This window comes from Protopterus annectens, chromosome 14.part0, assembly GCF_019279795.1.
Source record: "Protopterus annectens isolate FY-2018-M chromosome 14.part0, PAN1.0, whole genome shotgun sequence".
Classification (NCBI taxonomy): Eukaryota; Metazoa; Chordata; order Ceratodontiformes; family Protopteridae; genus Protopterus; species Protopterus annectens.
Genome location: NC_056748.1, coordinates 248,443,149 through 248,462,021, shown reverse-complemented (window position 1 = coordinate 248,462,021; position 18,873 = coordinate 248,443,149). Strand labels below are relative to the sequence as shown.

The 18,873-nt window shown below is 39.3% G+C and overlaps 1 protein-coding gene across 1 annotated transcript in view; it reads left to right on the top strand.

Annotated features, from left to right (window-relative positions):
- Window positions 1-18,873, top strand: part of SHTN1 (shootin 1) — an 871,033-nt gene that overhangs the window by 387,630 nt on the left and 464,530 nt on the right. The window contains exon 8 of the mRNA XM_044055545.1: window positions 9,889-10,018. Within this exon, the coding sequence (XP_043911480.1) occupies window positions 9,889-10,018 (130 nt within the window). The remainder of the gene's footprint in view (window positions 1-9,888; window positions 10,019-18,873) is intronic.

The following is an 18,873-nucleotide window of genomic DNA, read 5'->3' as shown; positions in this document are numbered from 1 at the left end:
GTTGGCTAAAAACACTATGGAAGGGTCTTCCAGCCCAAGTGTCAGCCATCTGTGAAAAAGAAGACCAAGACAGCTCAGTCGAATTCTTTGGCTCTACCACTTCTGCCGGACATCTCTCTTAAGGCTAGTGAAAGCATGGAGGACCGTCTGGTTTCCATGCCAGATTCCTCTACCATGACCACTTCGGAGGTCCGCATAGATCCAGCTTCACACACTTCCATGGAGGCCTTGCAGACGTCTGCTTCAGATGTTCAGTGGGAACCACAGTTGATAATTACCAAAGGGCCTGGGGTGTTCCTCAGATTTCAGTAAGGGAAGAGATACAAACTGCTATCATTGAATGTCATCAGGGGTAAGAACCTCCTAAAGTTTTTAAGGCTGACGTCCCTCTTAAAAGGAAGCAAAAAACTAAGCATATTGCTCCTGTTCCTAAAGATCCTCAGAGTGAATGGCAAAACTTCACTCAAGGCCTGTTTAATGCCCTTATGGCTTCAAAGCCTCCACAAGGAGTTTCTGTTCCTGCACCTCCTTGGTCTTTTACCCCTATTAAGAGGCATACAGAGCAAGACTCCACTAATGTTGATGCAGATTCTGATGAAAAATCTCTTGACTTATTCTTCTCAGATTCCTTTTCCCTGAGATTACGGTTCTGAGGAAGAAGACTCTATTAGTCCTGACTCTCCCTTTCAGGAGATTTCTTTTGGTGGCACCTTTTCACAAATGATGGAATTTTTTTAAGTGGATTGTGCTCAGATATCTGAAGGTCAGAAGAGCTACTATGAGCTTCGGCAAACGGAGAAATGGAGTCCTCTAGGCCCTCTGCTGTTCCTCCTGTTCTTGCTGCCTTGTTGGAAGCATTTTCTACTGCTTCTCAGACTCCTAATTCACAGCTCCTTGCCTCCAAAAAAAAAAAAAAAAACACGGATAGGTTGTACAAAGTAAGTTGCAAGTTTCTTTATAAATGCCCCTCTACTGAGCTTTCTGTGGTGTTGGTTCCTCAGATAAGCCATTCAAACTGTTTCCGTCTACAAAGTTGCTTCCCTCTGACAAGGACAGCAGAACAATGTAAAGGCTAGGTAAGACTGTGTATACTCCTGCTACCCTGGCATTTAGAGCTGTAAACCATCAGACACATATGACCAGATATATCTTGACTTTTCTTTCTCAGGCCTGTCTGGCTATTTCAGATCTTCCTGATTCTGAGGGGAATGCCTCTGCTGTTTCATTACTAGGGATCTCTTCTTAGGTTGCTTGCCATTCCAGTGAAAGCAGCTGTGAAGTAATGATGTTCCATCTAGGGCTGCTGCTCTTGATTCTGTTTTGAGGAGGTATTCCTGTCTCGGACTTCAGCCTTTGCTTGATGATTTAAAGGCAAAATTCATGGATGCTTCTCTGGATAATAATCATTTGTTTGGTGCTCCTGCTGCTGAATTGTTTAAGTCACTGCAAGAAAAAGGTAAGGCTTTACAGGATTTGAAATGTATTTTTTGTTTCACCTGTTCCCAAATTACCTTAACATGCCTGCTTTTGTTCATAGGTAGTGTTGCCATCCTCCCACAGATACGAAGGGTGGTAGAAGGGCTCTTTCTGCTAAGGCTACACTCTTCCTACTCAGAAGCCTCCTTTTCCTGACAAACCAGATGTTGTCTGACTGTCCTTGCCCTGCTCTTCTCACTCATATTCCACTTCTTTCCCTGTCCATTCCTGTTTGGTTAAAGGTCACCCAAGACTCCTGGCTTCTTTCCATTATTGGTTAGGGGTATTACATGGTTTGGAAATCTCTTACCCCCTTTTTGGGCATTCTTCAGCCTCCTCAGGAACAACTTTCTTTTTTTCCAAAGGTGCTTCAGGGTCTGCTGACTCAGGGAACTATTCAAGAGGTTCCAATTCCTCAGAGGATGAAGGGGTTTTAATCTATGATGTTTTTGGTCCCCAGGAAAGAAGGCACCTGGAGATACATTCTGGATCTTTTTCAGTTAAACACCTTTTTGAAGGTTCCTTCTTTCGGATGCTATGTCTTCAACCCTTGTATCCTGTTCTACTTTCTCAAGTTTTTTTTAGTTTCTCTGAAGCTCAAGCATGCTTATCTACATATTCCCATTCATCCCCTTTTCAGGAAGTTTTTACATTTCTCTGTTGCTTCTTGGCATTTTCAATTCTATGCTTTCCGCTTTGTTCTCTCTACTCCCCCAGGGATCTTCACATAATGCCTTACTCTTGTGATTGCAGAATGAGAGGACTTCAGATCTTTCCTTACCTGGACAACCTGCTAATTCAGGCCTCTTCTCCAGGAATTTTACTTCAGCATCCACACTTTGCAATATGTCTCCTGCAAAGCCTGGGATTTACTGTAAATTTCCAAAAATCATTCCTGAATCCTTCTCAGGATCATGTTTTTCTAGGGTGCAGGCTCCAGACTGTTCCATTGCTGGCTTTCCTACCTCCTCCCAAGGCTTTAACTCTGATTGCCTTCTTTCAATCCCTTCTTTCTCTGGCTTCAATTACTGCCAGGGAGTTGCTGAGGGTTCTGGGTTAGATGGTATCCACCGTTCCCATGTGTCCTCTGGCCAAGCTCCATATGAGAAAGCTCCAGTGATTTCTAAAGTCAGTTTGGCTTCAACATTCTCATCCTTTAGAATGTCTAGTCCCTCTTCTTCCATTTGTCAAGCTGGAACTTTAGCATTGGATTCATCAGTTGTCTCTCAACCCAGGGCTTCCTTTTCAACTTCCAGTCCCTTCTCAGGAACTCTTCACAGATGCCTCAGACATGGGATGGAGGGCTTTCTTCCGTCCTTTGAAAGTACAGGGCCTTTGGTCTTTCAGACAAAAGAAGGAACACATCACTGTCAAAGAGATGACAGCCCTTCTTTTGACTGTTTGGTCTTTTCATCCTCTTTTCCTTCCAGGGCCCCTCAAAATTCTCAGAAACAGTAACACAGTGATGTGGTATATCAACAAGCAAGGGGGAACAAGGTCTCATCTCCTGTGCAAACTAGCCTGTCAGGGTTGGAATCTAGTTATCCAGTATCAGGTGATCTTTCAGGAACTTTACATTCCCTCAGATCAGAATATAGTGGCAGATTCTGTGAACAGGTCCATAACACAATCCCATGAGTGGATGCTTCACCGGGGATGTGTTTCTTGACATTGTCCACCAGTGGAGTGCTCTTCATGTAAATCTGTTTGCCTCCTCACTAAACAGACAACTTCCTCTGTTTTGCACCAGAGTTCCATGTCCTCTGGCCCGGAAGGTAGATGCCCTCTCTTTCTGCTGGAAGTTAATGTTTCTTTATGTCTTCCCTCACCTTCCTCTCATACTGAAGGTCCTGTTCAAAATAAACATGATGCTCCCAAAATTTTGCTGGTGACTTCCTTTTGGCCCAGACATTATTGGTTCCCTCTTTTGCATTTAGCCAAGGACAGTCATCGCAAATTACCTCACAGGGTGGATCTACTCACAAAAGACAAAGGATCTCTCGCCCATCTCCACATGTCAACTCTTAAGCTGACACTGTGGGTGATTAAGGTTTTGATCCCCCTTCGGACACCTTTTTTTCTGAGGACGTGATTTGAGTCCTGCATACTCCAGGAGAACCACTAGAAGAAAATCTTTTATCCAAATGGAATAGAATTTCTGTATGGTATCTTTCTTGTGACCTGGATCCACTTACTGCGTCAACGTTGGCATAATGGTTAAGGTGTTTACTTTATATATACAAGGTGCAGCATTTGATTCTCACATGGGATAATTGGCTAGGCTTAAAATGGCCTAGAAAGGCAGTTAGCCTAATACTAATCTATGAACCTATGTTCAATCTATGAACCTATGTTCTTTGGTTCATTCTTATTTGTGTGAATTACTGAATGTTGGTTTGGTGTATTCTTCTGAAATGCCCATTTGTCAGCTATTTCTGCACATCTGCCTTTGACTTCCATTTTGACCTCTAGATTTGGGGGCAAGCAGTTTCTTAAAGGCATCCTTCACATTCATCTCCCAGGTAGCCTGTCCCTCTTTCCTGGGACCTGAATAGTTTTTTGGGAAAAATTGACTCAGGCTCTTTTTGTGCGTGCAGCTTCAGTTTCCTTACAACATTGTTCTTGGAATACTCTTCTTCTTTTGGCCCTTACCTCTGCCAGATGGGTGTCTGAGCTGCAATACCTTTATGGCTGTTTCTCCTTTCTTAGTTTTTCATAAGGACAGGGTGTCCTTCATACTAATCCTTCTTTTATGCCCAAGTTGGTTAATGAGTTATCTCTTAATCTGTTCATTTGTGCACATTTTCCCTTCTCTGCCATCTGCTAATGAGAAGGTTCTGCACACTTTAGATTTGCATAGACAGCTCGGATATTATTTGGATAAAAGTAAAACTTTTTATAAATTTGTGCATCTTTTTGTTTCTTTTCATCCTAGGTCCTTAGGTTTGACTGTTTCCAAGCAAACCATTTCTTCTTGGATATCGAAAGCTATTTCTGTTATTCCTTCTTGGAAAGAGCCCTTCCTTATCTATTAAGCCTTATTCTACTAGAGCTGTAACTTCTTCTGGTGCCTTTTTCAAGGGTCTAGGAACTAAGTCGATTCTTGAGGCAGCTACCTGCTCTTTTCTGAATACCTTTACCAAGCACTAGAAGTCGGATTTAATTTCTAGGGCCAGAGCTAGTTTTGCCAGGGACATTCTTCATGGCTTTCTTGAGGGTTCTGCTGGCTCTTCTTCCTCCTGAACTATTGTACCCTTCCTATTGTAATGAATACTGCAACACTGATATGGAAAGACGTAGTATAGTTGTGTAAAATCTTACCATAATAGTTACTGTTGCAGTATTCGCTCCCTCCCTTCCCCCGGTCCTTTTTTCCTTCAGGATGTATTTGTTTCCTACTGATATCCTTAGGCTGTCGTTCCTACTGGAGCTTTTCAGTTTTGAAGATTGTATATCTGAACGCCAGCTTTATGCCATTCACCAAATGCAGGGAGCATATGTGTGACGTATGGCATACCTATTACAACCTAAAGGCTTTGGTGTACTGGCCAGATGTCGGGCTGCTCTAGGGAGGGAATCCCTACTGTAATGAGTACTGAAACTGTGAAGAGAATGAAATCTTTTTATGGTAAGATTTTACACAAATGTACTTAAACTGTCCTGCAGATGTGAAGAATGTCATATTACACTTTAAAAAGAGGTGCTTTCTTTCATGTATCTTTTGCTCAATGTAGCAAGGCTCAAATGTTTACCATACAGAAGTTCAGCTTGTGTGATTACAGTTGAGCTTTGGTAAATTTCTTTACAACAAAGAGGAGATATGACAGTAAGTTATTCCATTATTTCCATATATCTCTATAACTTCCAGTTTGTTGGATATGCCTGGTTAGGTACATATCAAATGGGGCATTGTACTCAGTTATAGGTCTGATGAGTGCTGAATACAGTGTAACAGTGGACTTCCTTGGACTTCGATGCCATACCTTTGTTTATAAGTTGCGCAGCATAGAACAATTTCCTCACTACTGTAAACACATATGATGGTCAAAGGCCAGATTACTATTTGTGTGTGTGCCCCTAAGTCCCTGACTACTGGGTCAACTCTAAGGAGTGTGGTGTCAATATAATAGTTGCAGGGATAGATGACTTCCCAAAAGATATTATTATGCATTTCTTGGCATTTAGTTTTAGTCCATGGCTGTGACACCAATTGTTTGTCTGTGTCAGTCCCTCCTGGAGAACATTTGTCCATGTGGGATTCAATGACAGCTCCTAATTTGCAAATTTAGTCAGCCAGAGACCACTGACATTGGCCTTGACTTCAGAGAAGTAAATGCTAAAAAGGAGCAGTCCAATGACTGATCCCTGAAGGACTTCACTTGTGACTAGCCTCTTTGTAGAAGTGGATCCCCCAATTCTAACTTCCTGAGTCCTGTCTGTGAGCTAGTTGGCTATCCACCGGGTGTCCTATGAGTTTGTACCTAACCTCTTGAGTTTGTCAGCAGTGCCCGATTGGGGTATTGTATCATATGCTTTGGCCAGGTCAGGGTAGGCAGTGTGAACCGTTTTTTCCTCATCCATTGCTTTGGTTACCTACTTAAGGTAGTCCACCAGGTTGAGTAAGCATGATCTGCCCTTGACGAAACCAAACTGGGTTGGGGCAGTGTTTGGAGGTTTACTATATCTTCATTGATCATTTCCAAAATAATTCTTTCCATGGCTTTACATGTAGGACTAATGAGACTTATGGGTCTGCAGTTTCCAGGGTCTGTAGATGGCCCACCTTTGTGCAGAGGGATGACTGTTGCTGCTCTCCATTCATGAGGCATAGAGCCTTTTTGGAGGCTACAGTTAAATAGTAATTCCAGAGGTCCTGATAGGTCATGTTTCATTCTGTTTAGATGGCAGCAAGTGTTTTAAAAGGTTTTTCAATGCATAACTGGATCAGTGTCTGTTCCCTTTGTTTTGTAACTCTATGTAGCAGGTTATTTCTTAGGTCAAAGTAGAGTATGGCGTGAGCCTGTTTGGTTCTTCTGGTTCCTCATCTAGTCTCTCTTAAATCCATTTGGACCCAATGTTAGAATTCAGTTCTTTCCCATTCCTGCTTTCTTCAAGAAGGAGCTCACATGATAGGCAAATCAAGATCTGCAAAATCCACATCATCTCCTGTCTCTCCAAAGCATGCATTAAAAAATTGGAGCTTATGGTCATTGTACTCCAAAACATGATTGCTAAGAGAATTAGTTAGTGCCATTTTTTTATTATAGATAATATCAGTACCAATATGAGGGGTGGTGCATGGTCACTATAACTTGAGAAAAGAGAATTATATTGGCAATTACGTTTGAATGCTGGGAGCTGGCCAGGCCTGAATTAGCATATTTCCATTAGCCCAATTTTAAAACTGAAGGCATTGGAAAGATAAAAAATATATTTCTTCATTATGTATTTTAACATTTTAAATAATTCACATGGTCAGTATTTATTATGTTAATGTGTATTTATTTCTCAACATTTTCTACTATATCTAGTTTTTAGTGTTTAATTACACATATTTATTGTTTTAACATAGCATATTTATTTATTGTACATTGTCATTTTATGAAGCAGTGCTTATATATAGTGTTTTTAGGGTGGTGTGTTCCATGAACTTTTTCAGTTTGTATATTTTGTCTGCTTTTTAAATTCAGTGACTGTAAATATTGTGTTTTTAATGACATAACTGATTAGTTCATAACTGGGTGGAACTTCCTGTTTAAACTGTATAAAAAGGAAGTAACTATGTGGGGTAAATTGTCTGATGAAGTCTAGATCTTTCTGGACGAAAGTGCTCAACTTTGGATTTTTATGTTCTGAAGTTAATAAAGTGGATTCAGCATTCTACAACTGTGTGATGGTTTGCAGCTCTCATTACTTTGACTGGGTTCAATCCAGCTACTTCTTCTGGCTTTTGTGTTTATCTGCTTCAGTTTGTACTTTGTGACTTTTTTGCTTTTTGAAAAAGGGTGAACTCTAGAGCTATTTTAGAGACAGCTACTTGGCTGTCAGTGTACACTTTCACCATACACTAAGATTGATTCACTTTTCAGAACTAGAAAAGGATTTTGCTAGAGCTAATCCCCAGGATCTCCTGGATTCTTGTCCTTGTTCCTCCATCCTTTCTTCCTAAGCTTTGGAAATCAGCCCATATAGCTAAAAGCTGCTGCAACAGTGATCTATTGATGAGCATAGTACAGTTGTATAACTTGACTTAGCATAACAGTAGATGTTCCAGTAGATTACTGTTACGGTACTAACACTGCCCCACCTTCCTTTGTTTTATTTCCAGTCTTCCCCTTACCAATATGGATCCCTGTCACATTACTTAGAACTTTATGCTATGGCATGTTTGTACATTACTCTACTTACTTGGAGATTAAAGCTGGAGCCTCATTGAAGCTCTGATTTTTGGTGTGGCTGTACGTCTCTTTTGTACCAGCAATTATTTGCATGCTCCGTATAGATATATGGTTTGGGAGGAAAGTGACCAATGCTTAGATGACAACCAGGGCATCCAATATCCTTGGCAGGATGTACCCTGTATAGCTAGGAGGTTACTGCAACAGTGATATTCTTGTATGTCTGCTGTTAATATGAGTTAACTTGCACAGCTGTACTCATTTGCTACTATAACTTAAGATGGAATATCAAGCAAACCATGAATTAACATATATATGTAGATACATCCTTAAGTCCTTTAGCGGTAAGAGGAAGAAAGGAATGAATAAGTGAAGTAGTTATGCAAATATTTAAGATGACATAATAGAGCATAATGATGAATTGTATAGTGGAGAATATATAAGTAAATACACAATTGAACAAGGAAGTTATAAAGACAGTTAATTTGAAGAAGAGTTATTATCAAAGAAAAAACAATAGAGACAAATTGGTTAAAGGGTATAGAAAAACATTAATAGATAGATTTACAGGGTACATGACAAGTTAAAATAACAAAGAACGAACGTATGACTAACAAAATTAAATTAAGTAGGGGTGTAAGATTAGGATGTCCGCTTTTACCATGGATGTTTCTGATTTACATGGACAGTGTCTTTTCAGGCCTGGATAGTGGAGCAAAGTGGTGATTGTCCCAAAGTAGGAGCCATCAGATGGGGGCTTTGCAGATGATCTTGTAGTGTTGGCGATCTCGATAATTACCTTGAAGGAAAAAAAAGTTTATGTAGAGAATGTTGCGTAGTCACATGATTTAGAAATTAATTTTACCAAATCCGGGCTCATAATTTGCCACTCAAAAAAATGGAGTAAAGGTAACACAGCGTAGAAATCATGATGGCACAAACCTGTTTAGCCAGTGCATTTTCTAAACAGATCAGTTAATTGGCCCATTGGCTAATGTATGAAACTCAACTCTGTTTTGTGTGTGTGTGTGTGTGTGTGTGTACATGTGTACATGTGTACATGTGTGTAAGTGGATCTGTTTCTAAACCTCGAAGTTTCAAAACTTCGAACTTCAAAAGGTCGTAACCATAAGATCGAAGTTTTGAAACTTTGAAAACTAAATAAAAATAAATAAATAAATATATTTTTTTACATTTTTGTAGGGGGAGGGGCAAGCCCCCCTCCACCCCCTGGTAAATAAATATACCAACTCCGAGATTGTACTGCAGTGAGGAAAATGATAAATATACTGTTGTGCTCTGTACAGCAATCTCCATTCAGAATGTTCGAAGTTTAAAAATTTTAGTCTTCTGGTCTCAACCTTTTGAAGTTTTGAAACTTCAATGAAGGGAATCTGTGTAAGTATATGTACAGAAAGTTTTTATACACCATACCTGAATATATGTATATAAACTGCTTTTGATATATATATATATATATATATATATATATATATATATATATAGAGAGAGAGAGAGTGTGTATAAAATAAATATTTACATACTTTTCAACATATATTAATATGGAAGACATACACTGCTTAATATAGTGTTCTGGCCTTTGGTCCAGTAACTCCAAAACCCACTTGGCCAGCTGAATCTCTCCTCTGCCTCTACAGGTTGTCTTACCCTTGGTAACCTTGTTCCCTGGATCAGGTAATCCCCAGCTCCCACAAATATTAATTTTGTATCACATTCTAGCAGCAGCAGCCTGCATCTGATCTACAGGTAGGGACCCCCCCCCCCTACAGAAAGTAGAAGAGTATTTTGGTCCTTCTTAAAGAGTATAGATGTTGCATAGCAATGTAATCTATCAAACAGCTTAGTATAACGGTATTGCTACTTTATCATACCAGGTAAGCATATTTTGATATGAAATGTGATTTTTTTCTACTAGAATTTTCTTGGCTTCTTTGATTGTTTTACACATTTTGTCTTGATGCATAAACTAATTTAACATTTCCTTGATTTGAAGCTTCTGATGTAGTTGAGTCAGATTCCAGATCGTCTTCTGGCCTACCCAAATATAACTTTGAAAGATCACTCACCAGGCAAAAATGTATAAAGCGGACCAAAGATCAAGAGACTGAAAGAGGTGACACAGTGTAAGTAAAACTGTTAACAAAGATGATTTTTATTAAAACATTATGGCAGTAACTTAAAGTACTACAGATAAAACACACTGTTTTCTTTTGTTCCTGTAGCTGTGCTTTGTTACCTGTGTCTGTGTGGCTGCATATCTTCCATTTCATGTTATGTTCTGATGATATAGGCAGAGAAAGCAGACATAGAGATGTTTGAACAACTTCTGTCTTCTGTATTTGTTCATAAGCATATTAATTCAAGTGAAATTGTAAAGTTATGTTGGTGGTCATGTCTTGTAAACTTATTTCTCATAAAACTAATTGACCATGATTCTTAAATAAATAAATGAATGAAATGATTATATATAAATGAGTAAATTACTATTGATTATGCACATAACTGGTTGAGAAACATTTAATCTAATTATATGGTCAAACTTACCTTTGGTGAGAATGCAATTTCCTTGAATCATTACACCAGCTGCAAAAGGAAAACAAACAGTCTTGTTTCGCAATCAGTGAAATAAAAAGTCCACTAATTTGCAGCCGTATTCTCTCCACATGTGAAGAATTGGGGATGGCACACATGACTGAAGTGGTGCAGAAAGTATCCCTACACCATCTTAGTCATGTGCATTACCCTTAACCCTGCCCCTATCCCTAACCACCACCCTGCACATGTAGGTACTAAACACATTTCCCCTAACAGTACTACTAAGTAAGACACACACCACTACCCAAACATGCCAACACAACTACCCCCCCTAGTTTTGCCACCTTTTAGGTACTCAAAGTAGCATATTAAAAAAAGTAGAATATGTTCATGGAGACATGTAATTTTTCAGGACAAACAATACCCATAACAAATGCAGAGGAATAGACCTAACTTTGTTGTCAAAATAAAACTCACTTTTATAGAATTCAAGTTGTGTATTTTGTTTCATATCATATTAAGGTGTTTAATATACACAGTAATTGTTTTGTGAACGTATAAGAAGAAACTTAAGAAATTTTTGTCCTAGAATTTCAGGACATTTGCCATTTGTGATGGGTTTTTTCCAGGACACTACTGTCCAGATAATGATTGTCCTGGAGAAAAGAAGGACTGGTGGTAGCCCATCTATCCCTTCGCCATTACTCTAACCCTAGTCCACAAACAAACACACACACACATATACAAAACCCCAATGTCAAAGCTTTGTTACAAGTAAAAGGTTCAGTATTACAACCCACTTCCACTTACCTAACATTCAGTATTGCATGGTTTGACTGTTCCTGTTCACAAAACATATGTTCAGCTGTTTCTGACACTTAATGCTGTGATCAGCCGAAAAACTGACCAAGTCTATGGAACCCATATGTGTGTATGCTAACACATGTATATGTGTGTTTACCATCTGGATTCTTGGACTGTCTGCTCTCAGGCTTTGTTCAGTATTGTATAGCTATTTGACTGCAAACAAAAGGGAGCTGATTCACAAATATCTGGTTTCAGTGCTTATTTACAGCTGTCCTATCTTTGGTGGAAAAGCAGCATTTGTTGGTAGTCAGTGTTGAAAATCATCTGAGTCTTTAGTAGCGCTCTTAAACCATCCAGATTAGTGTGTGTTAACAAATAACCAGTCGCAGTAGTTTTAGTTTTAGACCTGGGTGTTTGCATTCACTGATATACACTGAATAGGCACAATGTAGTCACACAATGTATGCATAGGATTCATGTAGCTTTCCAGCACTGAGAATAAGGTCAGTTTCTCAGTGGAATCGGTTCAGGAAGAGCAGTTGCTGCTGGTTCGTACACAGAGGAAGTTCTTCTCCTTTGCAGAGAATTTTTCAGCATTAACTGACAAAGTTTGAATAAAAGCTGGAATTCTATTACTGTAGATGTCAGCTATACCAAAATAATGTTGTCTACATGCATACTGTTGTTGTTATTGCATTAAAAACATTTGTCTGTATTTTAACCACAAAAGTGCAATAGATGTTACTGAATTAGTAGAGAGAAAAAACAACCCATGTTCAAAGATAATACAGATGATCAATTAAAACTCATACTGCTAAGTAATCCAAGCATGCTTATCATAAAGATGTGAGGTTCTGATAAGATTAAGTATTCTTAGGAAAGATAAAAAAATAAAAAAAGACAGAGAAACTAGAGGTCTTAAAACTTTGTTGATGAGCTCAGTCACAATTATTTCTAAAAATCGTGAAACCCAAATAGTTGCCCAAAGCAACGAGGCTTTATTCATCACAGAGAAGCGATCCTCAGTAACAAAAAAATCAGAAATATTTTAACCATGTTAAAAATATCAGCTTTTATATACTTAGAAGTAGGTGTGGAAAATATACGTATTGTTTAATTTTAAACCAGTCTATTCACAGCAAACATTATAAACAGGGCTGTAAAAGTGCATTTTAGAACAGCAAGTACCCATATCCCACACTACTACTGATTTGATCAAAGTCCTAGTTAAAGGAAAACACTACCTATCTATTTGCAACCCACATTGTAAGATCAGGTATTAAGAAAAGTATAACATGCATAAAAAAGATATACATAATAAGACTTTTAACTAAAATTGGTTTTGGCTAACTAATGCAGTAAAGCGTTCATCAGGTATGTGATAAGAACTAACATCAAGAAAAAACACATAGCTGTCTAACCATAAACATAAAGTAAAACACTATAAATATAAAAATGTATCTGTCTAATAATATATAGTAAAGATCAATTCGTATGCATTAGTGTGCATAAAACAGCTCAGAAAAAATTTTAGTGCTTTGCAAAAAAAAAAAAAAAAAAAAAAGAAACGCTGTCTGACAGTTTTCATGTTTACAGTCCCAAAACATATTTACACAATGAAAATTAGTAGTAAAACACAGAAAAAATACAGAAAACAGTGGATTAAGTAGACTAGTAATGTATAAAAGTGTGCAGGTTTGTGCATGAGTGCCCACTAGTATGGTAAATGGGGGAATTATACCAATACTATATGGTAATAGCGGCATGAAAAATGTGTGTTTTGAATTTACCGTTTAAATCACTGGTATGATGCAATAAATCTAATCAAAGCAGAATTGAGGTTAAAGTAATTAAACATATACAAAGCAATCACCATGAAATGAACATAATAAAATATATTTTTGGGTGAGGAGCTTGAAAAACAGCTCTGCAATATAGGGCTAACACGTGCTTCACAGTGTAATATGTACCATATACTCACCGAAAATACTTTTGTAGTCTAGTTCTTTAAAAACACAATTGTCAGTTATTCTAATAAACTCTTTTTCTTCCATCTAACTTGGTAAAACAAAATCACTAAAACTGATGCAGTTAGCAGTTTGTTTTAACTGAACCTGAGTAATTATACTTCTACTCTCAGTTTCTTTTTAAGGAAATCTCCGCCATTTGTTAAGTAAATGAAAATGTGTTGATCATCATTCACACATTGCCTCAGTGGCATATAGGTTCTTTGGTTGCAAAAATCTGACACTGACAGATTTCCTGAGCTCAGAATCCCCTTCCTCTCTCTCACTGTGATAGGATTGGCTAAGCCCCTACCATCAGTGGAAGGCTAACCCCTTGTCACAGAGTCAGTTATTCCGTTTTTAGAGCCAGCTGAGGGACTTACACAGTTGAATCTCCTCAGCAGCTTGCATTGGTGGATTATAGCTTTCCAGCAACTCGGCTAAGATCCCTTTGAGAACTTCTCTTCCTCTTTTTTTTCTGTTTTATTAATATACGTTAACTTTTTATTATAAATATTTTAAGTGTTGTTAATTTTTCTAGAAATTACTACTGTGTTGTCTGTATGCTTAATACTGCTTTTAAGCAGTTATAGGGCTTTTCTAAAGTGTTCTATGACTTCTACTCTGAAACAATATTTTATGGTGCCATTTGAACTCTAGATCTCTTGTTTCTGTTCTTAACGGACAGCTATTGCATCAGCGAGTGCAGTGCCAGGGGTTTTACCATTCCCTTTCAAATGTCCTTCATCAGTGTAAAATTTCCCAGCATCCAGTGTGGCTTGCATGCATAGGCTTTCATTGGTGTAAAGCATTCCAGTAACAAGATGTTCATCTTGTGCCTGATAGTGTAAAATCATATTTTGGCCTGTACAAATGCATTTCTTATTCCAGCTTGATAATTGGCCGTATATATTTTATAGGTTCATAGGCTGGTACTAGGCTATCGGCCCTAGGGCCTACACAAGCCTAGCCATAATTCCCTGGCTATTTCTTCCCACACTATTTACTTCCTGGACCCCTGTCTAGCAGGGCGACTTATGTGATCCCCGGGGTGAATTTCCTTTCTTCCATCCAAATGTCAAGGTTCCTTTTGAAGAGGGCCAAGGAGGCACTCTGCTTGACATGTATGGGCAGTCTATTCCAGAGTCTGGGGAGTCTCTGGGTCAAGAACCTATCCCTCCAGCATGTTTTGTTCATTGTGATGACAAGGTTTAGATCCGTGGAGCATGTGGCTCTGAGGCATTGGGATTTCTTTAAGTGTAGCATGTCCAACAGCTCTGAGTACGACATGGCCTTGTATGTTAAGCAAAGATTGCCTCTGAGTAGACTATATGCAACAGAGTATAGCTGGAGTTTTTTTAGAGAGTCAGCATAGGGCATCTGCTTTAGGCCTGTGATTCTTTTAGCGAGGTATTTCTGCGGCCTTTCCAGTTGTTGCAGGTGTCTTGAGAGGTACATACCAAATGGGGCATTGTATTCTATAATGGGTCTAATGAGGGATGAGTACAGTGGGACAATGACCTCCTTTTTTCTGGATGAGGTACTCCACTTGTCACTTGTCTGGAGCTGATTTGGAGTCAGGTACTTTTACGGTGTGGGTTCTGTCAGTAAGCCAGTTGGCAACCTATCGAGTGACGTAGGGATTAATGCCCAGCTTAGTAAGTTTATGTATGATTCCAGAGTGGGGGATGGTGTCAAAGGCCTTGGCGAGGTCCAGATAGGCTGTGTGGACCATCTTACCCTCGTCCACGGCTCTGGAGACTGATTCGAAGAAATCAATCAGGTTCAGGAGACAAGATCGGCCCTTCACGAACCCAAACTGGATGGGGTCCAGTGTTTGAAGGTTGCCAATGTATTTGTTTATAAGTTCCATGATAATAAGTTCCATGGCCTTGCAGATCAGGCTCGTCAGACTGATGGGGCGGTAGTTTCTGGGATCCAAGGTGGATCCCCCCTTGTGGAGTGGGATAACTGTAGCTGTGTGCCATTCAGTGGGCACAAAGCCTGAGGTGAGGCTATGATTAAACATGACACTTAGGTGAGGTGCCAGTTCATTTTGTAGTTCATGTAGTACACAGCCCGAGATGTCATCTGGTCCCATGGATGCTGTATTCTTAGCTTTGGAGAGTGTTTTTTTTTACCTGTGTGGATGTTATTACTGGAATTTGGCAGTCTTCCGGTATTGAGATGGGCCATTTAGGGGGTGAGAGGGGGGTGAAGTTGGCACTGACTCGATCTGCCAGGATATTAGCAATATCCTTGGGATCAGTATATTTAACGCCATTCTGTTGTAGCTCAGAGCAGATCTGAGCATTGCCATTTAGATTCCTGACATAGTTATAGATTGCCTTGTGGTTGTCTTTGGAATCTGGCAATTTTATTTTCGTAACTGAGCTTTTGAGGATTTTATGAGGGATCTCAGCTTCTTAGTGAGGCTAGTAAGGGAGTTTTTTGCATCCTGGGATTTTCCTCTTTTCTGCAAACGTTTCTTCCTTTTGTTGCAAAGTTTGTTTATGGCAGGGGACCACCAGATTGGCTTCATTTTTTGGAGGAGAGCATCTTGGCTCTATTTGGGATGGCATGATTCACGCATTTTTTTTTAACAAAGTCCGCTTTCTTTTTTAAGAAGAAAATTTGATTACTCTGACTTGTTACAGTCTATTTCTGACTGTGTGGGATTCCTTTATCAGTTATTGTAAAGGGGCCAGCAGTAATTATTTCCAGTTGCCCCTGGATTGCACTCCCAGTTTTTTGTCCCTGTTAACAATTGCACTTTCTTTAGCATGAGATTTGTCTCCCTTAAGCAGAAGTAATATGTGAGATTCCCTTCAGTGGGAGACAGCGCATCTTCTTTCCCAGATGGCAGGAGAGATGAAACCTTTTCTAGATTCAAAATAAAATGTTTTCTTTGTGGTTGAATATAAGCAAGACTGCAGTCAAATACGTAATATAATTTTCTTTATCTTAAGAGCACATTGCTAGAATGTAATTTTTTTTCCCTTATGCCAAATGGTGCTGTCATTGTCATCTTGAGCACGTGGTAGTTTGTGTTGCCTTTAACCCCAACCTTGAGTTACAGGATATAGAATCTGTGTCATAGAAACCTGCATCTTCTCCATGCAGATACATGTTTCTTCACACCCACTGTGAAGGTTACCATCAAGCAGTAGATTTGTGAGCCATACCCTAATTGCCACCTCCTGTCTACTGTTTGTATTGCCATCCTTCCTCCAGGGTGCCATGATATTCTGCTGCCTGCTCTATCCCAATCTCCCTCCAGGATGGTCATGACCAACCGACCGTGTCAGCTGTCTGACCCGCTACCTCAGCTTGGGTCACGTAGACCACAGTACGTGTTTATCCTTCTACTCCTGTGGAGCAGGTATACTGCTAGAATACTACTAATTTTATTTGTAAACCAGGGAAATCATGTCATGGATCTTGCTACTAATTATCACTGGTAGGAGCTATGGTTGTATATTCAGGAGAGAGATGTTAACAGTGCTAGTTATTTGTCTCTGAACAACTCATGGAAACATCTGCGAGGACAAGGTTTTATGCTTTGAAGAATGGAGTCCTACTCAGCCACAGGGTATTGGTGTTTACCAGATTATTTGTGTGCCTTTCTATATATTGTTTAGCCATACTTGGGTGTCTTGGAAACTGAAAGTTGAGGTTCTGGCGCTCCAGTGTGTTAGTCTCATGGATATAAATAAGCTGAAGGCTGGACATTTTAATTCCTGTATTGTTTTCCTGATGTTTTTATGTGCTCTAAACATCGTGCAGAAAATGTGAACAGCTTGAGTTGAAGAAAATAAAATTAGTAAAAGCTAACATCCAGTGTGACTGAAGTGATAAGAGCACTGAGATGTTTAGACATTTTTATTAATAAAACTGTAATTTTAATGATCCTAGCCAGTACTCTAGTCATGCTAATGTGGTGCTTTTCTGATGTCTTTGATAAGGGCACTCAGCACTCAGATGTTGAGAAAATTGAGGGCTGAAGTCAAGACTTCTCCTCCAGAGAAATTAATTCTTTAAGATTTGTGAGTGTTTCACCTTTCAGTTTGTTGCTTGATTTGGTTATGTGCTTTAACAATGTGATTGACCAGGCTACTTCCATTCCAGTGCAAATATTTTTAGAGATGAGGAGAGAAAGCTCATATAATTTTACAAATGCATTTTAAACACTGCTTTTTATATCACTCTATCTTTCATAAGCGTTTTTCTTGTAACTTATGCTTTTATATCTATAGTTTATGGGATTATTACAATGATGCAGGCTTGGCTTGACGAATGTTTATATACTGAGAATCAGCATCTTCTTTCGGCTGTTCCCATTAGGGGTCGCCACAGCGGCTCACCTGTTTCCATTTCTTCCTGTCCTCTGCATCTTTCTCTGTCACACCAACCACCTGCATGTCCTCTCTCACCACATCCATAAACCTTATCTTAGTCCTTCCTCTTTCCTATTACCTGGTAGCTTCATCTTTAGCATCTTTTCCCAATATACTCAGCACATGTCCAAGCCAACGTAATCTTGCCTCTCTGGCTTTGTCTCCAAACCTTCCAACGTGGGCTGACCCTCTAATATACTTATTCCTAATCCTGTCCACCCTCGTCACATCCAGTGCAAATCTTAACATCTTTAACTCTGCCACATCCAGCTCAAACTCCTGCCTTTTTGTCAATGCCACTGTCTCCAACCCATATAACATAGATGGTCTCACTACCCTCTTGTAGACCTTCCCTTTCACTCTTACAGGTACTCGTCTGTCACAAATCACTCCTGACACACTTTTCCACCCACTCCATCCTGCCTGTACTCTCTTCTTCACCTCTCTTCCACACTCACCGTTACTCTGAACTGTTGACCCCAAGTATTTAAACTCGTCCACCTTCGTCACCTCTACTCCCTGCATCCTCACCATTCTTCTTTCCTCCCACATATTATGTACTGAGAATGTGTCTGCAAATATTAACTGTGGTGGTTAGCAACCCATCTGGAAAAGTGATGATGTGTGCACTCCACTATTACTTTCAGGTACACACAACTGACAAACTGCACTGCTTGGGCATAATTTCAGTTAGCTTATGAAAATGTTAGTAACTCAGCTCCGTGAAAAAAATAACACAGTGCACATTCAGTTATCGATTTCAAATGCAGAAGGATTAATAAACACACTGCTAGCATTGAAATTCAGATGTAGCGTACAAAGAGGTTAACATTCCTGAATCCCTCTGCTTACTTCAAAGTTATGGAGTGAGCAAAATGCTAGAACTTAACTTCAGAGAGAGAGAGAGAGAGAGAGAGAGAGAGAGAGAGAGTGTGTGTGTGTGTGTGTGTGTGTGTGTGTGTGTGTGTGTGTGTGTGTGTAAAGATGTATGAATATTTGTATTTGCTGTTGCAGAATAGGTGTAGAAATTGCTGAGCAGATGGAACTTTCTGTTGTGTTCAAGAACAAGTTAAAACGAGCAGCTAAACCTTTGAACTAATTTTTGCTATTAACTAAATAGTTGTACTGTCTATTTAGCAATTTTACTAGCTAATCATTACATATTTTCACAGAATTTGATTGAGTCAAGTTTAGGTATTTGCCTGTGTATGGAGTAATGCTGTTCTTACCTTT